Genomic DNA, 21,405 nt, shown 5'->3' with positions numbered 1-21,405 from the left:
AGAGGATGCCTAACACGGGAGATTTGTTAATTATACACGATGTCCGTGGAGAACTTTATATCACTATGTATCATGAACTAGATTACCAAAAGGGAAACGCATTGAAGTGGAAGATGTAAAGTAATGCTCCATTTGGACAAGATAATCAAGGTCAGAGCACGCGATCGACTGCTTTATGCTAGTCAAGGTCGCTCCGGACCCTGGTCATGCTGAACTTTTTGGCGCGTGGATCATGGGTTGGTCATTAGCCTATACTATACATAGTAGTTTCATTGTCAATAAATGAGGTTCCATGTAGGCACATATGATGATATTGCAACATATTTATGATACCACTGCAGACCTAGATGTCATGTTTCTCAACTCTCAGATGCATGACCACCAAGAGACATAAGCATTAGACCCTGTCTGGATCCTCCAGCTATGGTTAGCTAGCTAAATTTAGCTGTTAGGGATCCAAACAGGTCAACTAATGGAGTAGCTAAGGATCCTCCAGCTAATTGAAACTATGTAATTCTACTAGCTAGATACCAGCTAATCCCAGCTAAAAAGACCTTATTATCTCAGTTCTTTTATCAAATTTCCTTGGCTGGACTAGTGGCGCCAAAAAAAAGGAAGGGCAGCATGGTCCCATCCATGTTAACAATTAACAATTAGCCGATGAATTCAAACACTCCAACTAATGACTAACAAACTAATATTTAGCTAGCTAATATAAAATATGATCAATTAGCTAGCTAATCATTAGATAGGAAGGATCCAAACAGGACCTTAACCAACCCAAAATCTAACGACTCCACACTACGCAGTGTTCTAGTGGGAGAAAAAGAACGCCAAAGCGTTCAAAAAGAAAAAAAAAAGTTCTAGTGGGAGAAGTACTAATGGTACTAATGCTCCATTTGGACTAGATACATCACAGCACTTGAATTGTTAGGCATCCCCCATTATTACTGCTGGCACGAACCATTGAAAAGCAGGAAAATATAAGGCAGAAGAATAACATATATTGATAAGAAGACGAGTCTGCAGCTGTGGAGTCATGGATTGCCTTTAATTTTGAGCTTCCATTCCAATGCACGTTGCACGCCCAAATCGGCCAGCCCCTTTCTGCCAGGCCAACCACGAACACAGTACAAGCCCGCAGGTACTAACAGAGACTTTATTTGCTGTGAAGCTTCGAGACTTTGAATATCAAATTGGACTATGATGGGTACTAACAGAGACTTTTGTCAAATTAAAGGAGTGATACCTCACTTGGTGAAAGACGGATTGTCAATTATGCAATATGCAGATGATATGATCATATTCATAGATCATGATATAGAGCAAGCTAAGAATATGAAGCTATTACTCAGCGTCTTTGAACAATTATCAGGCTTAAAAATTAACTTCCACAAAAGTAAGATCTTTTGTTACGGAGAAGCCAAACAATAGGAGACAAAATATACTAAGATGTTTGGGTGCGAGCTAGGGTCATACCCTTTTAGATACTAGGAATACCGATGCATCACAATAAACTCTGTAATGCGGAAACAAACTTGACCAAAAATACCCATAACCGAGGCTACTCTAAGGAGAAAGTCCTCTGCCGACCTCCAGTTTCTCCAGCCTCTTGGCACCTGCCATGCACCACAAGTCATGCTCTGCCTTGATGTCTCTCATAATGGAGGAAACCGAAGGAGAGGCGCCATTAAAAACACAATCATTTCTATGCTTCCATATGACCCAGGCTCCCAAAATGATTAAGGAATTTACTCCTTTCTTTTTCTCCTTCTGAACTTTCTTCATTGCTTTTCGCCACCAGTTAGCAAAATTTCTTTCATTCGACCTGGGAGCCGCTGAAACAAGATTAAATGCTTGGAACAAATAGAACCATACTTGCCTCGCGACTACACAGGTAGTCAACAAGTGCTGGGCAGTTTCTTCTTCTTGGTCACAAAGCGGGCATTTGTCCGGGTGCTCAAGGCCCCTCTTGGCCAAACGATCCGCTGTCCAACAGCGATTCCGAATTGCCAACCAGATAAACAATTTACACTTGCCCGGCGCCCATGATTTCCACAACCGGCGCCATGGTTCAAAGGTTACTGAACCATTGAAATACGACCAGTACGCCGATTTGGAGGAATATTGACCTGAACCATCGAGCTGCCAGATGTGTCGATCTTCTTGGTCACCATGGAGAGTGATGTTCACAATACAGTCCCAAAGTCTCAAAAATTCTCTGATCCCATGCCAAGATAACCCGCCTCCATTTCTAATGTCTTGCAGCCATTGTTCATCGGCAAGAGCATCGGCCACAGTCCTAGTCCTTCGAATTCTCGGAGCAATGGCAGCAAACACCGTCGGCGCCAAAGTTTCAATAGAGCAGCCATGTATCCACCGATCAGTCCAAAAGAGAGTATTGTTCCCGTTGCCTACTTCCGTGGTAACCGCAACCGCAAACAAAGCCAGGGCGTTAGGATGAGAAGGAAGCTCTAAATCAGTCCATGGCCTATCCATCCGTGTCTTCTTAAACCATTGCCACCGCATCTGTAAGGCCCAAGACATGACCTCCAAGTTTGGTATGGCCAAACCCCCAAAATCATGGGGGCGCGTGACTTTAGACCACGCCACCAAACAACATCCTCCATTCGCCTTCTCTTTTCCTTGCCAAAGGAAACCCCTCAGAATTTTTTCCACCGCTTTGATGAACCATTTGGGAACGTTCATAGCACGGGATGGCAGCCAAGACAAACCTTACCAAAGTCGCCCGACCAGCTTTGTTCATGAGTCCTGCCTTCCAACCGGGAAGTTTATCCGCAATCTTCTCAATCCATGGCATAAGATCAGACTTTCGTAGCTTCTTATTGGACAAGGGAAGTCCCAAATAAGTGCATGGAAATTCTGAAACTGCACAAGGAAGTGTCTCATTGATCACAGTTGAAGGGATTTCTTCACACCGAATAGGCACAATATTACTCTTCTGCAAATTTGTTTCCAACCCAAAGGCTTCCCCAAATATAGTAAGAATGTCTCTCGTTAGTAGCAGCTCATCTTCTACCGGTTTAATGAATAACGCAACATCATCAGCATAAAGTGATAGACGCTGACCCTCAACCCGGGTGGATAGTGGCTGCAGCAACCCTTCTTCTTGTGCTTTCACAAATAAACTATTCAGAACATCCATGGCAAGAATGAACAACATAGGGGATAGAGGATCCCCCTGCCGCAGCCCTCGTTGATGTTGGATTAATTCTCCCAGCTCACCATTTAGAAGAATCCGAGTTGAAGAGGTGGAGAGCAAATTAGCGACCAAATTGCACCAAGCCGCGCCGAAACCCAAATGCCGCATGACTTCCATCAGGAAGACCCAAGAAACCGAATCAAATGCTTTTGTGATGTCAAGTTTGAGGAACAGACTAGGTACCTTCTGACGATGCAAAGTTTTGACTGTCTGTTGCACTAGCATAAAGTTGTCATGAATAAATCGTCCTCTGATGAATGCACTTTGATTTGTTGCAACCATAGCATCCAGTCGTGGGGCAAGACGGTTGGCGAGGATTTTAGTGATAAGCTTAGCAAAACTGTGTACTAAGCTTATGGGCCGAAAGTCCCTTGCCGTGTTAGCATCCACTTTCTTTGGTATCAAGGTAATGTAGGCCGCATTGGGATTTTATCATTCCATTTTCTTTTAGCAAGAAAATAATGATAAACAAAAGTATCCTCTTAGCCAAATGGGATATCTTGTGTCGTCTTAAGGATCAAGGAACTCTGGGAATAGCTGACCTTTGAATTACAAATAAATATTTACTCAGCAAATGGTTATTCAAATTGCTGAATGAGGATGGAACATGGCAGACTTTACTTAGAAATAAATATCTAAGTTCGAAGTTTCTTTCTCAGATTAAAATTAAACTGGGAGAGTTGCACTTCTGGAAAGGTCTATTAAGGTCTAAGGAAGATTTCTTGGGTTGCGGAACCTTTAAGATAAAAGATGGTTCACAAACCAGATTTTGGGAGGACATTTGGGTTGGCTCTGAATCACTTAAAGAGCAATTTCCTAACCTATATAATATAGTCTATTATCCTCACGTTACAGTGGCAAATATTATGAACCAAATGCTATTGAATATCTCTTTTAGAAGAGCTTTAGTTGGAGATAAAATGACTACCTGGAATAACCTTGTAGCTAAAATATCCGCTTACCAGCTTTCAAATAGGAGGGATATTTTTACCTAGGATTTGCATAGACATAGCAATTTTACAGTACATTCTATGTATCCAGTTGTCGATGTTTTACCGCCAAGCCCACCGAGGGATACCCACGAGGTGGTAGGTTATAGGTAGAGTGTCGTTGAGATCAGGAACTCGAAGATGCAAAGAACACAAAGATTTAGACAGATTCGGGCTGTGATATGCGTAATACTCTACGTTCTGCGTGGTGGTTTGTATTACTTTAGATTGATGTGTTATCCTTGGAGGGGGTCCCTGCTCGCCCCTATATAGTCTGGAGGGATAGAGTTATATGGAATTCTAGTATACTATCTTAGAAGCCCTACCCAAGTAGGTAGTTTCCTGTACCAACTACTCCTACTCGGATACTTCTATGCCATATGAGTAGTCCCATTGCCCAGGATCTGATAAGTCTCCGAGCTCTTCGTAGTCGAGTACTGCAAGTTTCGAGTACTTCTAAAGTCATCTTAAAGAACTTAGAAATTAAATTGATGGTTAAAATAGAGTGCTTGGTTTGAACTTAAAAATATTTTACAACACATGCCACATTCTTTTGGATTATTTTACCAAACTTTGGATTTGGATTCAAGTCTCGCGGGCTGCAGGACATGTGTCATCAGTCACTTATTTTTCAAATTTATTTAGAAGATAAAGAAGATTCAAGACTAATTTGACCCTCAGCCTGATTCTTCAATTCAATCTAAGACTCGAAGGGTACTTCATATGCAGTGCGATTTTCATCGCACCCCGTATAAAAGATTTAAACTAGTCGGGGCAAGAGCACCTCATAGCCTTGAAGCAACCAAAAAGTACTCGGAAGACATATTCAAGATGGAGTTTTGAAGAATTTGAAGATGACTTCAGAAGTACTCGAAGCCTGCAGGACTCCACTACGAAGAGCTCAAGAGCTTATCAGATCCGGGGCAACGGGACTGCGCATAAGGCATAGAAGTATTCGAGTAGGATTGGCCGGTACAGAAGAAAACTACCCGAGTAGTACTCGGGTAGGACTCCTAAGCTAATATCGGGTAAGCTAGTATCGGGTAAGGATTCTATATAACTCTGTCCCCCTAGACTATATAAGGGCGGGCAGGGATCTCCTCCAAGGACAACGCATCAATCCAGTGGCGGAGGACGGATAAAAATTGAGGTTTGGCGGAGTCAATCAATCTTCAAGCAACAAAACTTGCTATTTATCATGCGGATGTATGACTAACAAACCACTTGCCCACTTCTACAACCGCTGAGGAGGGCTACTTCTTTTTCTACTTTTTTCTATTATCAAATGCTCATTACTTAACTGATCGAAACTAAGGATTAAGAGAAATATACTACCATAGAAAAAACAAGGTATGGCAGTGGCCATACCTTGCCTCCATGGTCCTCCACCACTGCATCAATCTAAGGCAATACAAACCACCACACAGAACGTAGAGTATTACGTATATCACGTCCCGAACCTGTCTAAGTCTTCATGTTCCTTGTACCTTCGAGTTTAATCTCGATGACACCCTACCACCTCGGTGGTATCCTCGATGGGCTTGGCGGCAAAACACCGATAAATATCTTATAAATCAAGATACACCCTTCATTAATAATTTTTTATGGAAACAAAAGATTCCTTTAAAAATAAAGATATTCCTTTGGTACCTTCAATGAGGTGTTAATCTAGGATAACTTAGCTAAGAAAAACTGGTCTGGGAGTACAAAATATTGCTTCTGTGATCTTAGTGAAATAATTCAGCATCTCTTCTTTGACTGTCAGCATGCCAAGACCATTTGGAGAGTTGTTTATGTAGCTACTGGGTTAACCCTACCAAAATCAATAGCGCATATTGTCGGTGTTTAACCGGCTGCCCACCGTGGGATATACCCAAGGTGGTAAGTTTTGGGTTAAGGGACGCCGAGATCAGGAACTCGAAGGTGCAAGGAACACAAAGCTTAGACAGGTTCGGGCCGCAAGATGCGTAACACCCTACGTCCTTTATGGTGGTTTGTATTGCCTTTGGTGTAGAATGACTTAATGATCTTCTGTTTTGAGAGGGGTCCCTGACCTCCCTTATATATCCGAGAGGCCAGAGTTACAAAGGTGCTAACCAACCTCCGCTGAGGGATCATACCAGAACATATCTCGAGTAGATCCCCTCCGTGTTGGTTAGCTCTATCTCCTATTTAAACGGGATAAACAAGAGATAAACAAAATGAATAAGAGATAAGACGGACTTAATCTCTTAAACCTCTTTTAAACTACGTTATGTCCCCAGCCCGGTGGCCCCGGGTCTGACACATATGCTTAGAAATTGGTTAATGGGCATAAGCAAGAAAGAAAGAAGTTTGATTTTTGTTGGGGCTGCAGCTTTTATATGGGTGATTTGGTGTACACGTAACGATTTGATTTTTGAGAATAAATAATTTACCTCATTTATGCAAGCTATCTTCACAGAAGGGTACTATCTGTTTGGCAAGCAAGGTATTCGAGGGCAAGCAAGATATTGGAGGTTGTCGTCTTAGATATCTTTACCAAGAATGGATAGAGAAACAATAATATACTTTGCTTTTGATTCCTTCAAGTCGTTTGTGTACTCTTTTCTCTATGTGTGCTGAAAATTTTATAAAAAAATGGTTGTATGCTATTGCAGAGTCCGGAGACGTTTTCTTTTCCAAAAATAAAAAAAAGCTAACAGTGACTTTATTTGCTGTTAAAGTTGTTGGTCCCAGTTCTTACGTGCTCATACTCGTCAGGCAAGCTCTATATAAGAGAGTGCAAGTAGGTGCAGCAGAAGAATCACCACTCAGACAATCCTTGAATTAAGCAACCACTAGCAAAATGGCTATCTTAGGGGCCCAGAAGAGGTCCTTCGTTCAGCTTGTTGCAACGCTCACCATCAGTATTCTGATTGCATGGCCCTGCCCATGTTCCTTAGCCAGAGCATCCACACTCCATAATTCATCTGAAACAGATCGACAGGCTCTTTTGTGCCTGAAAACCCAGCTGTCTAGCCCTGCTGGAGCCTTCGACTCGTGGAGAGAAGACTCACTCTCGTTCTGCGATTGGCGAGGGGTATCATGCAGTGGCAACAAGGCAGCTCGTGTTGTTGCTCTTCACCTTGCAGAGCTAAACATAACAGGAAAATTTTCCCCTTGCATTGCTGACCTTCATTTCATTGATACGATCGACATGGCTTACAATCAAATAAATGGCCCCATACCCCCGGAGATCGGCAATTTAACCCGACTGAAGTACCTCAACCTCAGCATGAACTCCATCACTGGGGCGATTCCAGATTCCATATCATTTTGTTCCAAGCTTGAGGTTATCAGGCTGATGAACAACTCCATCGAAGGTGAGATCCCTCCAAGCCTTGCCAAGTTACAGCTCCTTCAGCAAATTGTTCTTAGTAATAACAAGCTTGGCGGAAGAATCCCTTTGGGGATTGGACTGCTTCCAAAGTTGCAGTATCTGTTTCTCCCAAGTAACAACTTTGTGGGCAGTATTCCTGAATCCTTGGGCAGCAGCCCATCACTCGCCATTGTAGTTGTTCGGAACAATAGCTTAACGGGTGGCCTTCCACTTATGTTGACAAATTGCTCGACGCTTTACTACCTTGACCTCATGCAAAACAAGCTCAGTGGAAACATCCCTTCTACTCTCTTCAATAGCACATCACTTGTTACATTAGATTTATCGGATAATGGATTCTCTGGGGTCATCCCATCATGCTCCATGATGTCCCCACCGATACAATATATTAGCTTAGCAAAAAACAGCTTCTCTGGAGTTATACCTGCCACATTTGGAAACTTTTCTTTTCTTTCCACCTTGCTCCTTTCTGAAAATAACTTGCAAGGAAGCATCCCTGAAAGTTTAGCAAGGATTCAGGTGTTGCAAGAACTAGACATGGCTTATAATAATTTATCAGGCGCAGTACCACAGAAACTTTACAACAAAACATCACTCAGCGAACTTGGTCTTGGTGTAAACCAACTTGTAGGAAGAATTCCTAGTGACATTGGCAACACTCTTCCAAACATCGAAACACTGGTCATGGAAGGAAACAAATTTGAGGGCCCACTGCCTGTGACTTTAGTCAATGCCTCCAAACTCCAAGCATTAGAACTCCGTGATAATGCATTCACTGGGGTGGTTCCTTCCTACTGGTCGCTGCCCAACTTGATTCAGCTAGACCTTGGTGCAAACCAGCTTGAAACTATAGATTGGAGTTTCTTGTCTTCAGCAACAAACTCTACTGAAATTCAAATAATATATTTGGACAATAACAAGCTAGAAGGAACATTACCAAATTCCATTGGCAATCTCTCAAGGAGCCTACAACAGTTGTTTCTGACAGAAAATAACTTTACTGGAACTATACCGTCAGAGATAGGAAACCTCAAAAACCTCACAATTCTGCAATTAGGGGGAAATAAGTTCCTTGGAACCATTCCTGCTACACTTGGAAACCTTGATAACTTGTTTATCTTAAGCTTGGCACACAATAATCTTTTTGGTGAGATCCCACAGTCAATTGGGAAATTGGAAAGGTTAAGTGAACTTTATGTCCAGGAGAACAATTTAAGTGGTTCGATACCGCCGAGCTTAGGAGGCTGTAAGAGTATGGTGATACTAAACCTATCACATAATGTCTTCCAAGGAAGCATCCCGCCTGAGCTCCTCACCATTTCTTCTCTTTCTGGAGGCCTAGACTTGTCCTACAATAAACTCACTGGATCCATACCATCTAACGTTGGTGACCTGATTAATCTTGAATCCCTTGATATCTCCAACAATCAATTATCCGGAGAGATTCCTCACACACTCGGTGAGTGCCTTCACCTGGAATCCATCCATTTAGAGGTGAACTTTCTTTCCGGAAGCATCCCATCATCAATCATGAGCTTAAGAGGCATGACTGAGATGGACCTTTCTCAAAATAATTTGTCTGGTGAGATCCCAGTTTTTCTGGAGACCTTCAGCACCTTGCAGCTACTCAATTTATCATTCAACAACCTTGAGGGAGTTGTCCCCACAGGTGGTGTGTTTGGCAATTCAAGCAAGGTACATCTACAAGGAAACAAGAAGCTATGTGCAGCAGATCCAGTGCTGCAACTGCAACTACCAGTTTGCATGTCGGCAGCTTCGAGAAGAAACAAGACTTCCTACATCATATCAATAGCAGTTCCTCTTGCTAGTGTTGTGATGATTCTGACTGCATGTTCTGCACTCATCATCTGCAAGAAGAGAATTCAGTTCAAGAATAGCCGTCTTGACCAACCATGCAAGGAACTGAAGAAGATCTCGTACTCTGACGTCGCCAATGCCACGAATGAATTCTCATCGGACAACCTAGTTGGATCCGGGCAGTTTGGAACTGTATACAAAGGTACATTCAAGTTCGAGGCGCACCCAGTTGCAGTTAAGGTGTTCAAGCTCGACCAGCTTGGAGCACCAAAGAGCTTCTTCGCTGAATGCGAGGCGTTGAGAAACACTCGCCACCGGAACCTGATACGCGTGGTTAGCCTGTGCTCGAGCTTGGACCAGATGGGAAACGAGTTCAAAGCCCTCATCCTTGAGTACATGGGCAATGGCACCCTGGAAAGCTGGCTCCATCATCCGAAGGTGGACACGCAGAGTAAAATGACAAGGGTGCTGGATCTAGGTTCAAGAATACTGGTCGCCGTGGACATCGCTGCCGCCTTGGATTACCTCCACAACTGGTGCAGACCGCCTCTGGTTCACTGCGATCTGAAGCCGAGTAACGTGCTTTTGGATGATGACATGGTGGCTCATGTTAGTGACTTCGGATTGGCCAAGTTTCTGCACGGTTGTGATTCTTCAGCGAGGCTTTTGATGAGTTCAACAAACATTGCCGGGCCAAGAGGATCCATTGGGTACATCGCACCGGGTGAGAATTTCTCCATATATATTTTTTTAATATCTATCATTATACATCTAAACAAATTACTCATTCAGGAAATCTTCATCAAGCTACCGAATTCAAATACCTTTTTTTTAAGAACGAAAATAACTATGTTTGCCTGCATTTCGTTGCAGAATATGGGATGGGTCTGGAAATCTCGACCGCGGGCGACGTCTACAGCTACGGCGTCATCCTACTGGAGATGATCACAGGGAAGCGTCCGACTGATGACATCTTTACAGACGGGCTGAACCTCCACAGATTTGTCGAGTCCGCAAATGTCGGTGAGATTCAGAACAGCAGCCTCCTCGCCCCGTACCATGACGGCGTCGGCGAAGCAAGACGCGGCGACTCCGACTGCTATGAGAACCGAACGATCCTTGGGATCCGAAGCTGCGTCGAGCAGCTCGCCGAGCTCGGCCTGAAATGCTCCGCGGACTCGCCGGGAGACCGGCCGGCGATCCACCGCGTCTACGCTGAGGTCGTGGCGATCAGAGAAGCATTCTCTTCAGCGCTGGAGTTTTGAGGGAAGGGGTAGATCTGCTGTTCGATGTAACTCGGATTCCTCAAGTTTTACACCGTGGGGTTAATCGGATGCTTCTGTTGGCCATTATGCCTGCCTCTTGCTCTCTTCGTTCTAAATTCTAAATTATTAGTTATTTTAATTTTTATAGACATATGGATTTTGCTATGTATATATATATTTATATCAGATGCATAATAAAGTCTACGAATTTAGAAAAATCAAAACGATGAATAATTTAGAACCAAGGAAGTATCTCTGTATTAAATTTATTCAGCAGTTACTAAGACCTTTTAGCTCCATAAGTTCTGATGAGACGTTCGTAATTACTACTCGCAACCGTGACCTGGAGCAAGCCTGCTTGGTGCGCCTGCGCCAGGTGGTGGTGTTGCGCGCAGCAGCGGCCCACGAATAGCAGGCCCACCCTGGGGGTACGGTGCGGGTGCGCGTGCTGTGGGCCGGTGTGGCCTCGCTGTTCCTGGGCCGCGCGACCCCCGTTGTTGCAGCGATCTCTCTATACGTGGTGGGCCGACACGGTACGGGCTCTGCCCGAGGCAGAGCAAGCGATGGAGGAACATAGTGGGGAGATCCCAAAGCAGAGCAGGCCAGAAGAGAGCAGACAGTGTGGGCGGAATTCCTGACCATCTTCCGAAAGATTTAAATTTTGTACATCTTATATTATTTGAGATTCGTGCAAATCGCCGCAGCCGTACATGAGGAGAGGTGAAACTGGCAAGGCAATCGAGCGTTCAGATGGTGGGCAGCTGTATGTGGGTGGGGGACAGGTGTTGCAACGTGAGAGGAGGAAGGTGGATGGGATGATATACAAGTTTCAAACTTTAGATGATATTTTCTATTAGATCATCTTACTATTATTAATTGGAGATTTCTTTTGAAATCTCCACGTGAAGCCACCTAGAATATCAGGTGGACACTGTTCTAGAAATTCTCATAAAAATCAGAAACATCCGGCCATCAATCCGGCAACTCTAACCATAATAGTCATTGGATCTGTTATCTTTCCTAATAAATTATCCACCTCTACCATTATGAAAATAGACTAAAGTAACCTCTTAACATGTATCTAAATTACCCATCTCTACCGTTATAAAAAATTAAAGTAACCCCTAATCTACGTGTAAATTATGCACCTATGCCATTACAAAAATAATGCAAATATCTCGCTAAATTTGCATATAAATTATCCAATTATGTTATTATTAAAAGTTAAAGTAACCCCTAAATCTGAATCTAAATTATATAATTATAAAAAAATATTAAAGTGCACCAATATAAAATTCTAAATTACTATATCTATTATTAATAATATATTATTTATGTTATTGTTTATATAACAATACTACCGACTATACGTGTCACCATGTATTCATGTATAATAAAAGAGATAAGAATAACAATTCACGAGCAAATGGTTCAACTAAATATATCAAACATATATGAAGGTGTGATGTAGAATGAAATCTATTGCAACTAGATAATAATAAATATATATTTTAAAGTACGTGTTAGAATATTTAATAGATGAAAGAGTGCGTGGGATAGATAATTATAATTAATAGCTATAAGCCTTATTTTTATACTAATTTTAATTAACCCGTGCGGAAGCACGGGTTGACAGGCTAGTGTATCCAAATTGAAATCCGTTTGAATCATAGTGTTTGTTGGAATTAATGGAACAAAATGAGATCCAATATACTATATTAAACCTTTTATTTTAAAGTTTCAACGTTATCAACATACTAGTTCAACAATTTTAGTATGTCGTTCAACCTTTGTAATATATTATTTCAATATTTTTTAAAAAATGTTGAATTAGTTTTTTCAAAATGTTGAATTGGCGTTTCCAAAATATTGAACTAGTTTGATAAAAAGAAATTGAATCTCGTAGTGCAAGCATCAAAAGATTCAAAGAAGAGAAAAGATGTATATATAAAAAGGAACAATGTACTGTGGTCTGCGTCTCCTTCCTATCGTGACAGTGAGCCGGCGAGCAACAAGTACCAAGGAACCTGCTTTTTTTCTGCACGAAAGGTTTACGGGTGCTGCTGTTGTCTAGTGGGCCGTGCGATGTAGGCTTGGTGGGCTGCGATTCACACATAGAGTTTCTATCACATGGAAGATAGACAGGAGCCTGCCATCGTGGGACGGGACCGCAGCCGCGGCAGGCTCCATCGATCCGGTCGACGCAACAACCCCAATGAAGGCCCGCCCCCTCCACGTCCGCACGAGGCGGCGGCGAAGACGAGGGGACGAGGACACGACGCGCGGCGCTGGCCCCGCCCGCGGCCGCGGAGATGAGGGGCCCAGTCCACGACGCCGCCTGCCGCTGTGCAGCCGCATCGATCGCTTCGCTTCGGGCCTGTGCCCGCCGCTGTCGCTGCTTCGAGGCAGAGCACACGATTGGGCAGGGGCCGGGCCGGGGGGGGGGGGGGGGGGGGGGGGGGGAATCCCAGAGCAGAGTACCGAACACCTGCGAGAACAGGAGCAGGCGGCGCGGCAGCATCATCTACCGATCCGATCCATCCATCGATCCCGTCGCGCACCAATCCCAAGGCCACGCCGCCTCCTCGTCCGGCCCTCTGCCCCGCTGTACTCGCTTGTACACACGAGCGCCCTGCTCACTGCCGCTACAGCTCGGTTGGTGAACCTAAAGAGGAACCGCTAGAGAGAGAGAGGACGCCATCATCGCCCCGGAAAAGGCGAAGGCAGCAGAGCAGCGGAGATCATCACCACCATCGTCATCACTCTGCTCCATCGCCCGCCCACGTACGTACGCGCACAAATCCTCTCCCCCCTCCGCTTTACGCTTCCCTGATTCTGATTCCGCCCCGCCATGATCAACCAATGATTCGCTCCGCCTAGCATCGCATCGCATCACACCCCTGCAACGCACCAAAACCCGGAGGCGGGCGCTGCTCTGATCCCAGCTCGTCGGATCTCCGCCGGCGCCACCGCCTCCGCCGCTTCGCAGGCGGCGCTGACCGCACACCCGTGATCCTACTCCTGCCCCTGACCCCTTCTCTGATTCCCTCCAGGCCGGCGACCGCGGCGGAGGCGCTCCCCGAGGCGGGTGGCACAAAAGTCAGCACCCCTATCCCGCGATCCGCTCGCCCCGGGCGCGGCGGAGCCGCGACGCGCGGACCCACCCGTCCGCCCGTCCGCCGGCGCTCCCACCCTCCGACGCGCGCAGGTCAACGCCCGCGGCGGCCGGCGATCCGATGGGGTCGTTCAAGGGCCACGTGCTGCCCGGCACGCTGTTCCTCCTCGTGGGGCTGTGGCGGGTCTGGTCCTCGGCGTCGCGCTTCGCCGCCGCGCCGTCCGCCTTCCGCGTCCGCGCCTGGAACCCCGTCCCCTGCTCCCCCTCCTCCCCGTCGTCCCCGCTGCGGCTGCTCGAGCTCTACGTGATCGCCGCCGGCGCCTTCGCGGACATGTGCGTCGAGGTGCTCTACTCCACGCACCTCCGCATCTTCGCCGGCGGGGGGGTCAACCCCGCCCACCTCAACGACCTCGAGCACGGCGGCATGCTCCTCATGTTCTTCCTCTTCGGTGCCCTCGCGCTCGCCTCCCAGCTCAAGCCCAGGTCAGTTTGTCTCGCCCCCTCCTCGCCGCCGTCGCCGTCGCCGTCGCCGTCGCCATCCGTGACGACGCGCGCCAGCCATCATCTTCTAGTAGTACACTCCTGCACGGATCAGCGTCAACCAACGCGATCCACGTGATCAAGATCCCATTTTTCTCGCCAAAAATTTCAACTTTCTTACTCGTTCGAACTCCACAGAGCAAAAACTAAAACTTTTGATCCAAAAAAAGATTAGGATTGGGATTTGGGATGAACGTGACGATCATCTACCTACCTTGCTAACTGCCACGGCCGGGCATCGTACATACATGTGAATTGAAAGGAAAAGGTTGGGTTAGTTGGGTGGCGTACGAATCTTCCCCGCGGCAGATGGTTTTTGACCATTCCGGCGTCCGCATCCGGTGTTCTTGAGCGGTCGCCAGAGGACCGACTCCCAGGATTGGCTGGTGGTCCAGGGTGAGCCATGTGGCACAGCTGCTCCAACTCGGCCAGCAAATGGCAGCAAGTACCTGTACTGGTTGTCTCATGGCAGGACTGCTTTTTCCTGTGGAAGAAATTTCCTACTTCCCTAGTGCTGTGCCTTTTTGAATGCATCGAGTGCCTTTCTTCATCAGGGTCTCAGGGAGCCAGTAGCCTGCCAGAGTTTGCAAAAGGGAGGAAAGATGTTTATGCACGTACTTTTAGTTATAGATTTATTTAGGTTTATGCTCGTTAAATCTATGCTCCGATGGTTTATCTATAACTAAGTTATATATGATGCAATAAGTATGAAATTTTTACTACAGTTCAAGCATAAAATAATTTATCAACTATAAAAATTTCAACACAATTGGACGTAGAAGATCCATGAAGCTGCAGCTATGAATTATTTCAATTAATTATAAAAAAGTATAGACGTAAAGCTACAGTAAAAATTTTATACTAAAGCATAACATATTATATCTTTACTGTTTAGATATACTCACGCGGAGTCCAAAATAATTGGATTTTCTATTTTATGATTTTTCTATGATTTACTATAATTTTTTAAAGATTCAGCGGAAATAAATAAAAAAGAAAAAGATAAAACCGTGACACCGTAGCAACCATCGTCGGGGGGTTATTTGACTGGTTTTGAAAAGTTTAGGGGGGTAGAATATCCAGTTTTATAGTTTGCAGGGTGAAGTAGACAAGGGTTATATATATTTTTTCCACTATATTATTAGTTGTTAACTCCGTGACAGGGCATAAACTCTTTAGTCTACTGTGTTGACTACTCTTAGGCTCACATCAGTGCAGAATCTGAACTGGCATGGATGAATTGCCATCTGATCCTGCATACTTGAGCTGGACAAAAAGAGAGCTCATGGAGATATTTATGACCCTTTTGTTTCACCTTTGGAAGTGGGAGGTGGGGCCAGGGTGTCACTGCTGCCAAGTACAGTAGCAAGTGCAGGCTGACTCTGTTTTGCATTTGAGTAGTGTTGGGCCCCCAGTAAGCTAGATATCAGTGGAGTGAGTCCCTGCTTAACCTTTTCCCCTGCAATCATACTGTCAGTGCAATGGAATCCCTGCTGAACCTTTCTCCTTTCCTGCCGCAATCATTTTGCCATCTTGTTTTATCTTGCTATATTGTCCCTGCAACCATTATGAACAAAAGGGTGAGATGATGCTTCTCGTTGCAAAGTAGTACTATGGCACACAGCAATCATCACCTCATTACCCTGTGGAGGACAATGTGGCTTTCAGTGCTTGGAACATTCTTTAGAGGTTCAGTTTCAGTGCAAGTACTAAGCTGTCAGAGTTTGTTTTCTAAAGTAGGAATTTTACATGAAGCTGTATCTCAATTCTCAAGAGTGCCCCTAAAATTCTTACCTTTTGAAGTACAGAGTGACAGTAATTTGGGCACTGTGGTGATCTGTGATTGCATAATCGGTCGAAAAAGGCCATACTTTTCATCCACCTGGCAGTTTCAGTTAGAGATGATCTATCATGCAGAGGTAACATGGTGATCGCTGCAGGTACCTGCCCTTGACCGATGGCATCCTGTGCCTGGTGGCGGCGACGGCGTTCACCGCGGAGTTCGTTCTCTTCTACTTCCACTCCACCACCCACATGGGCCTGGAGGGCTACTACCACTACCTCCTCGTCGTCCTCGTCGGCCTCTGCATCGCCGCCACCGTCCTCGGCGCGCTCCTGCCGGGGAGCTTCCCGGTCGACCTCGCCTCCGGCGTCCTCATCGCCCTGCAGGGCCTCTGGTTCTACCAGACGGCGTTCACGCTGTACGGGCCCATGCTCCCCAGGGGCTGCGCCCGAGACGCCGACGGCCACGTCGAGTGCCGCGCGCGCGCCGCGCAGGAGCGCGCCGAGCAGCTCGCCAACTTCCAGCTGTTCGGGCTCGTGTTCCTGGCCTTCGTGTACGTGCTCGTGTGCTACGCCGTCGCCGCGGCGAGGTGCGGGCACCCGGACCTGGCGGCGATGCACGGCGAGCACGTCGCCGCGATGGAGGGTGACGCTGGCGGCGCCGGCGCCGGGGGCGCTCAGGAGGAGTGCGCGATCTAGTGGCCGCAGCTGCTGCTCTTTTTTCTTGGATTTGGTATAGGAGTACATGATCAGGAGTGGCTGGGCCGTTCAGGGTTTTCAGACTTGATAGCTCGGCTTACTGTAGGGACTGTACATTTTGGGATTAGTTAAATGGAGATTACCAGAGGCTTTTCTCGCCTGAATTTACAAAGGTTTCATGAGTTGCTTAACTTGATTTGTAACGGTCACTGATTTTTGTATGCTTGTTACATGAGGAATAGAATAAGAGGACAGTTCTTTGTTGATTGCAAGAGTTTGCAGCAAATTGTGTCGTACTACGTGACTAAGTGTAAATTCATGAAGCGACAAACATCAGGGCGCTATCTTATTAACCGTTATTACCTCCATTCCAGGCCACCGGTGAGCCCTCGCTCGCGCGTAGCGAGCTCTCGTTGTTTGTGCCCGTCTCAACTCGCAAGAGCAGCTAGCTAGGCCAGGTTGGGTTTTTTTTTTCTCCAGAGCACCACAGTTCAGCTAAGCACGCCACTACATATTTTTTTAGATTATTTTAGATTAATTTGCTGGTGATGTCATCGCTGTGTCCTTTTTCTCCTCTTTCTTCAAAACGGTGTGGTTGGGAGCTCTCCATTAATTGTTATTAGCGGTATTAGGAGAGCTCTCTCCTGTATCCACATCCTTTGTTAAAAAAAATAAAGTCCTACCTGATTCTATCTATCCATCGTCACTATAGCGATGTACTTGTTTTTATTTAGTCATTTGATCAAGAGCATGTGGCAAGTTAGGAAGTTTGGGTGGAAAAAGGTAGTTTCTAGTTGTAACTCAAGAAAATGACATGCTTGTGGCCATGCCATTGTCGTCTCCATGATCTGTAGCCACCCTCTAGCCCCATGTTGTCCGCACCGCAGAAAGACCGGGAGCTCAGCCACTCCCTTGGATCCGTCGAACCACCCAGCGGAGACGCCAGGTCTGGCCCGTCAAGCCACCGGATCTAGCTGCAGGCAACCCCACAGGCCCGAAGTAAAGCCGCAGGTGCAAGCTGCCCTGGCTGTAGCTGCTGCGAAACTCCATGGAGAAGTCCCAGCAGGTTGAAGAAGCTGTGCGGCGTGAGAGCCCCGCCGCCGCTTTCCTCCCACTGCACAGGCTTCCGATGGTCTGCTCCGTTCATGGGAAGGAAGAGGGAGGAGGAAAGGGTGGTCGGCGCTGACGGATTTCGCCTGCCACCTGAGTTGCCATCAGGGGCGATGCAAGGGCACTTCTCCTCGGGTCTATGGAACTTTTATGTGAAAATTAGAGGCGGCAATTTTACTGTGAACTGGTTGTTTGAAGTAACACAATGTATGAGCTCCATGTTTGTGCACGATAGAGAAGGTAGTTACTCGCTGCCGGGGGTGGATCCAGAAGCTGAGTATTGGGGGGCTCATCTTCCCTTTCTTCTTCTTTCTCCATCACTTTCTCTTCTTATTCCTCCTTTTCTTCCTTCTCCTTTTCAACTATGGTTAAAAATTATAGGGGGCTTAGGGGGGTCCATGGACTTCGTAGATGTAGGGGGATGGTGAATCCGCCACTATCACTGCAAAAGAAAATAACCAGTACTGGGTACTGGGTAGTGATCGTAAAAGAAAGGGAGATTTGTGTTTCTACCCTTATTCTCAATGCTAATGGTGATTTATCCCTTATTTTTAATGGTTTGTGAATTTGCTTCTGTTTTATAGAAACCTATTAAATGAATTAAAAAATAAAATTAATGAAAATATAGGAAATGATCGAAATATCCCCTGGTTACCTTATCTCTCCCTCACCAATCCCTTAAAAGTCTCTAGAATTTTGATAAAGCCAGTCTCAGTGGGAGATTCGTGAGAAGTTTTATGGGTATTAAATGTCAAGCCACGTCAGCAAATTTGCTAACGTGGCAGGATCATTGAGAGGAGTGAGAAAAAAGAGTTTTATAGGATGTAAAGGGAATTTCATCACCATAACACTCATCTGGTATAGTTATCAAGTTCTCGGTCTTGGTAACTGTATATAATATGCATTGAGACTGATCTAAAAGACCACGGGCAATCGGAGTAGGACTAAAACTTCTTATCCGCCCTTCGTTCTAGACTTCCGAGTCCGGTTGTTTTGCAACAACACCGTCTCTACTCAGGTGCCAGGAAGAAAAACAAGGAAAGGAAAGTAAGGGATGACGAAGTGGGACCATGTGTCTGAGAAAGGATGGAAGATATGACCTGTTGACTTGTCGCCACATCACCGTTCGCAGGCTGTGTGCGTGGGCGGAGGGTTAAATAGACTTATTCTTCCGTTCTTATTGGTGATTAATTGGTATCTTTCTCATGATGAAGATCGCCGTCACCTAGTTGATCGAGGAGAAAAGGACTCGTTTTTATTTCGGTCAATGAATCTAAATTTTGAAGACTCAGCTTACCTGTCATGTCCTTGCCTCCATTAATGAGCTTCTGTGGATGTTCTGTGAGCCCAGCTAATCCCTTTGACTACATTAAAGCCATTGTCAGTACAAGTGCTATATAAGCTTCATTCTCATTAGGTGACATACCGTGTAAGCAGAAGTGATGACATGACATAATGCAATTTACAAGAAAAGAGAAAGATAGAGTTTTATAAGGATGGAATTTGGTATAAATAGTTACCAAAAGTCTTGAAAGTAAAATGAAACTCTATTGAGACGGGGCGGATCTAGGGGTAGGCCGGGCAGGCCCTGCCCACCCTAAGATTTGGCCTAAGCATCTTTATCCCAGGTTTTTCTCATTTATATCTTTATATATTACTAACAAAAAGTAGCTACTAATTATTTTTATGTACAACAATCAACAATCGATAATCGAATTGAGAAGATGAAATGTGAGAATTTTTTTCTAAGATTATATTGACTTATTCACTGAAATATCAAAAAATAAAAAATATTCTATTGGACCACCCTAACCAGAAATCGTAGATTCACCACTACATTGAGACGATTTGAGTTTCATCTACACACATTCATCAAATCCTATTGGTCACTTGGATGAAACATTTAAATGATATGCTAGCATATGAAAAACGTGAAGTTAAACTTTGTATCAAGAGATCTAGTTTCATTTATCAACTCAATGATAAATAGATGACATTACATTAGAAATCACGCAATGAAACCTTGCACAGAGAATGACCCCAAACATATTTAGTGAGCGATTAAGATTATTTGAGGCATATTTAATTGTATATATTGTGTAAACCGCTTGTCCACGGGTCGAAGTCCAAACTCATTACCCAAAGACTGTGTCCAAAGCATATGCCCTGAAGACTTGTCTTGCGCATGTGCTAGATGGCTACAAAGTGCTATCTTTAGCCCACGATTGTTAAGTCCACCTCGTTCTCTTGCTTGTTTTGAAGTCAAAACTCATGCTAAATGGTGGAATACCTTTGGACTATGATGAAATTTATCATGTCTGTGGTTGTTTCAAAATGATCGGCGGCGCCATATATATTTCAAGGAGTACTTTATTGAGGGCTGTCATCCCAATATATATAGAGTCAATTCCGCACATACCCACTACTGCAAAAATGATTTGTAGCAACGGTCTATTTTTTTCCAAGAGCGGGTCAAAATGTAAACCGTTCCTACAAAAGGAGCGGGGTTAGTGTAGCAGCAGACCCGCTCCTGGAAATGCATCTTTACGGACGGGTGACGCTATCACCCGCCTCTGAAAATGGGTCCATTTTTAGGGGCGGGTGGTGGCGTCGCCCGCCCCTAAAGATAGGATTTACAGGAATATATTTTTAGGGCAGGTGGCGCCATCATCCGTCTCTAAAAATTCTCATAAAATTCTGGACGCAAGGATTTTTTCTCCTCCCGATAGCCCATTGCTTGCTCGGGGGAGGTGCTGTCTAAAAATCTAAAAAAAGAAAAAAAGGGGAAGGGAGGATTTAAACTTGATTTTCTTCGAGCTGTGGCTCTAGGAGGTAAATTGATGCTAATCCTATATCTTTTCTAAGCCTTTTAGATAGTTTTAAGGCTCAAATGGAGCTCTCTTACCTCTAACTAGATCTAGATCTCTATGGTGTGGATTTGGCATTTCGGGCTCCATTTGCCTCAAACTTTTGGATGAAGTTAGATTATTTTAGTAGGAGAACAGGATTATGTAATCATTTGGTCTCAATCTTTATATTTTAGCCTCATTCCTTAGTAAATAAATTCCTAGATCCATGGAGGAGAGAGAAGAAGCTTTGTTTCTTTTCTATATTTACACACATGATAGTTTTTTCCATAAAATTTAGTTGTTCAATAATAGGTTGAGTTGATTTTTTTAGTTTTTACATGTTGAATTGACTTTTTTCAAATTATTGAAGAGCTTGTTTTATATTTTCAAACTTATTGAAGAGCGTGGTTTTCCACAAAGCACAAGGACAAATGCCTATCTCCGTAGATAACTTAATAAATTCATTCAAGCTGCGGAAAACCACGCGGGAAATGAGAAGACATAGAGGATATCTTGCCCATGCAAAATATGTAAGAATATGAGAGTATTCAGCGACACAACTACAATCAGATCGCATGCGTTGGTGGGTAGTTTTATTGAGAATGTCAAGACAGGGATGTCATATGGGCACCATACCACTTCCAGTAAGTGTAG

General features: G+C 44.9%; 2 protein-coding genes across 3 annotated transcripts; both read left to right on the top strand.

The window, feature by feature from the left end:
- The first annotated feature begins 7,039 nt into the window (after nucleotides 1-7,039).
- LOC112872357 (receptor kinase-like protein Xa21) lies at nucleotides 7,040-10,740 on the top strand. Its single transcript, XM_025935448.1, has 3 exons — nucleotides 7,040-7,784; nucleotides 7,857-10,115; nucleotides 10,265-10,740. Exons 1-3 carry the CDS (start codon nucleotides 7,040-7,042, stop codon nucleotides 10,654-10,656), a joined length of 3,396 nt encoding a protein of 1,131 aa, XP_025791233.1. The 3' UTR covers nucleotides 10,657-10,740.
- A 2,360-nt stretch (nucleotides 10,741-13,100) lies between these two features.
- Nucleotides 13,101-17,059, top strand: LOC112903011 (transmembrane protein 45A-like). 2 transcript variants are annotated; one of them, XM_025972219.1, is made up of 3 exons: nucleotides 13,101-13,440; nucleotides 13,710-14,254; nucleotides 16,252-17,059. In XM_025972219.1, the coding sequence occupies exons 2-3, from the start codon at nucleotides 13,893-13,895 to the stop codon at nucleotides 16,790-16,792; spliced, it is 903 nt and encodes a 300-aa protein (XP_025828004.1). In that variant the 5' UTR covers nucleotides 13,101-13,440; nucleotides 13,710-13,892; the 3' UTR covers nucleotides 16,793-17,059. The 2 variants fall into 2 exon arrangements, with proteins under 2 accessions (XP_025828004.1, XP_025828005.1); XM_025972220.1 differs by having other exon boundaries at nucleotides 13,101-13,444.
- The last annotated feature ends 4,346 nt before the right edge of the window (nucleotides 17,060-21,405 follow it).

This window comes from Panicum hallii, chromosome 8 (genome assembly GCF_002211085.1).
Source record: "Panicum hallii strain FIL2 chromosome 8, PHallii_v3.1, whole genome shotgun sequence".
NCBI lineage: Eukaryota > Viridiplantae > Streptophyta > Magnoliopsida > Poales > Poaceae > Panicum > Panicum hallii.
The sequence above is the reverse complement of the archived record's forward strand: the minus strand, read 5'-3'. Positions and strand labels throughout refer to the sequence as shown.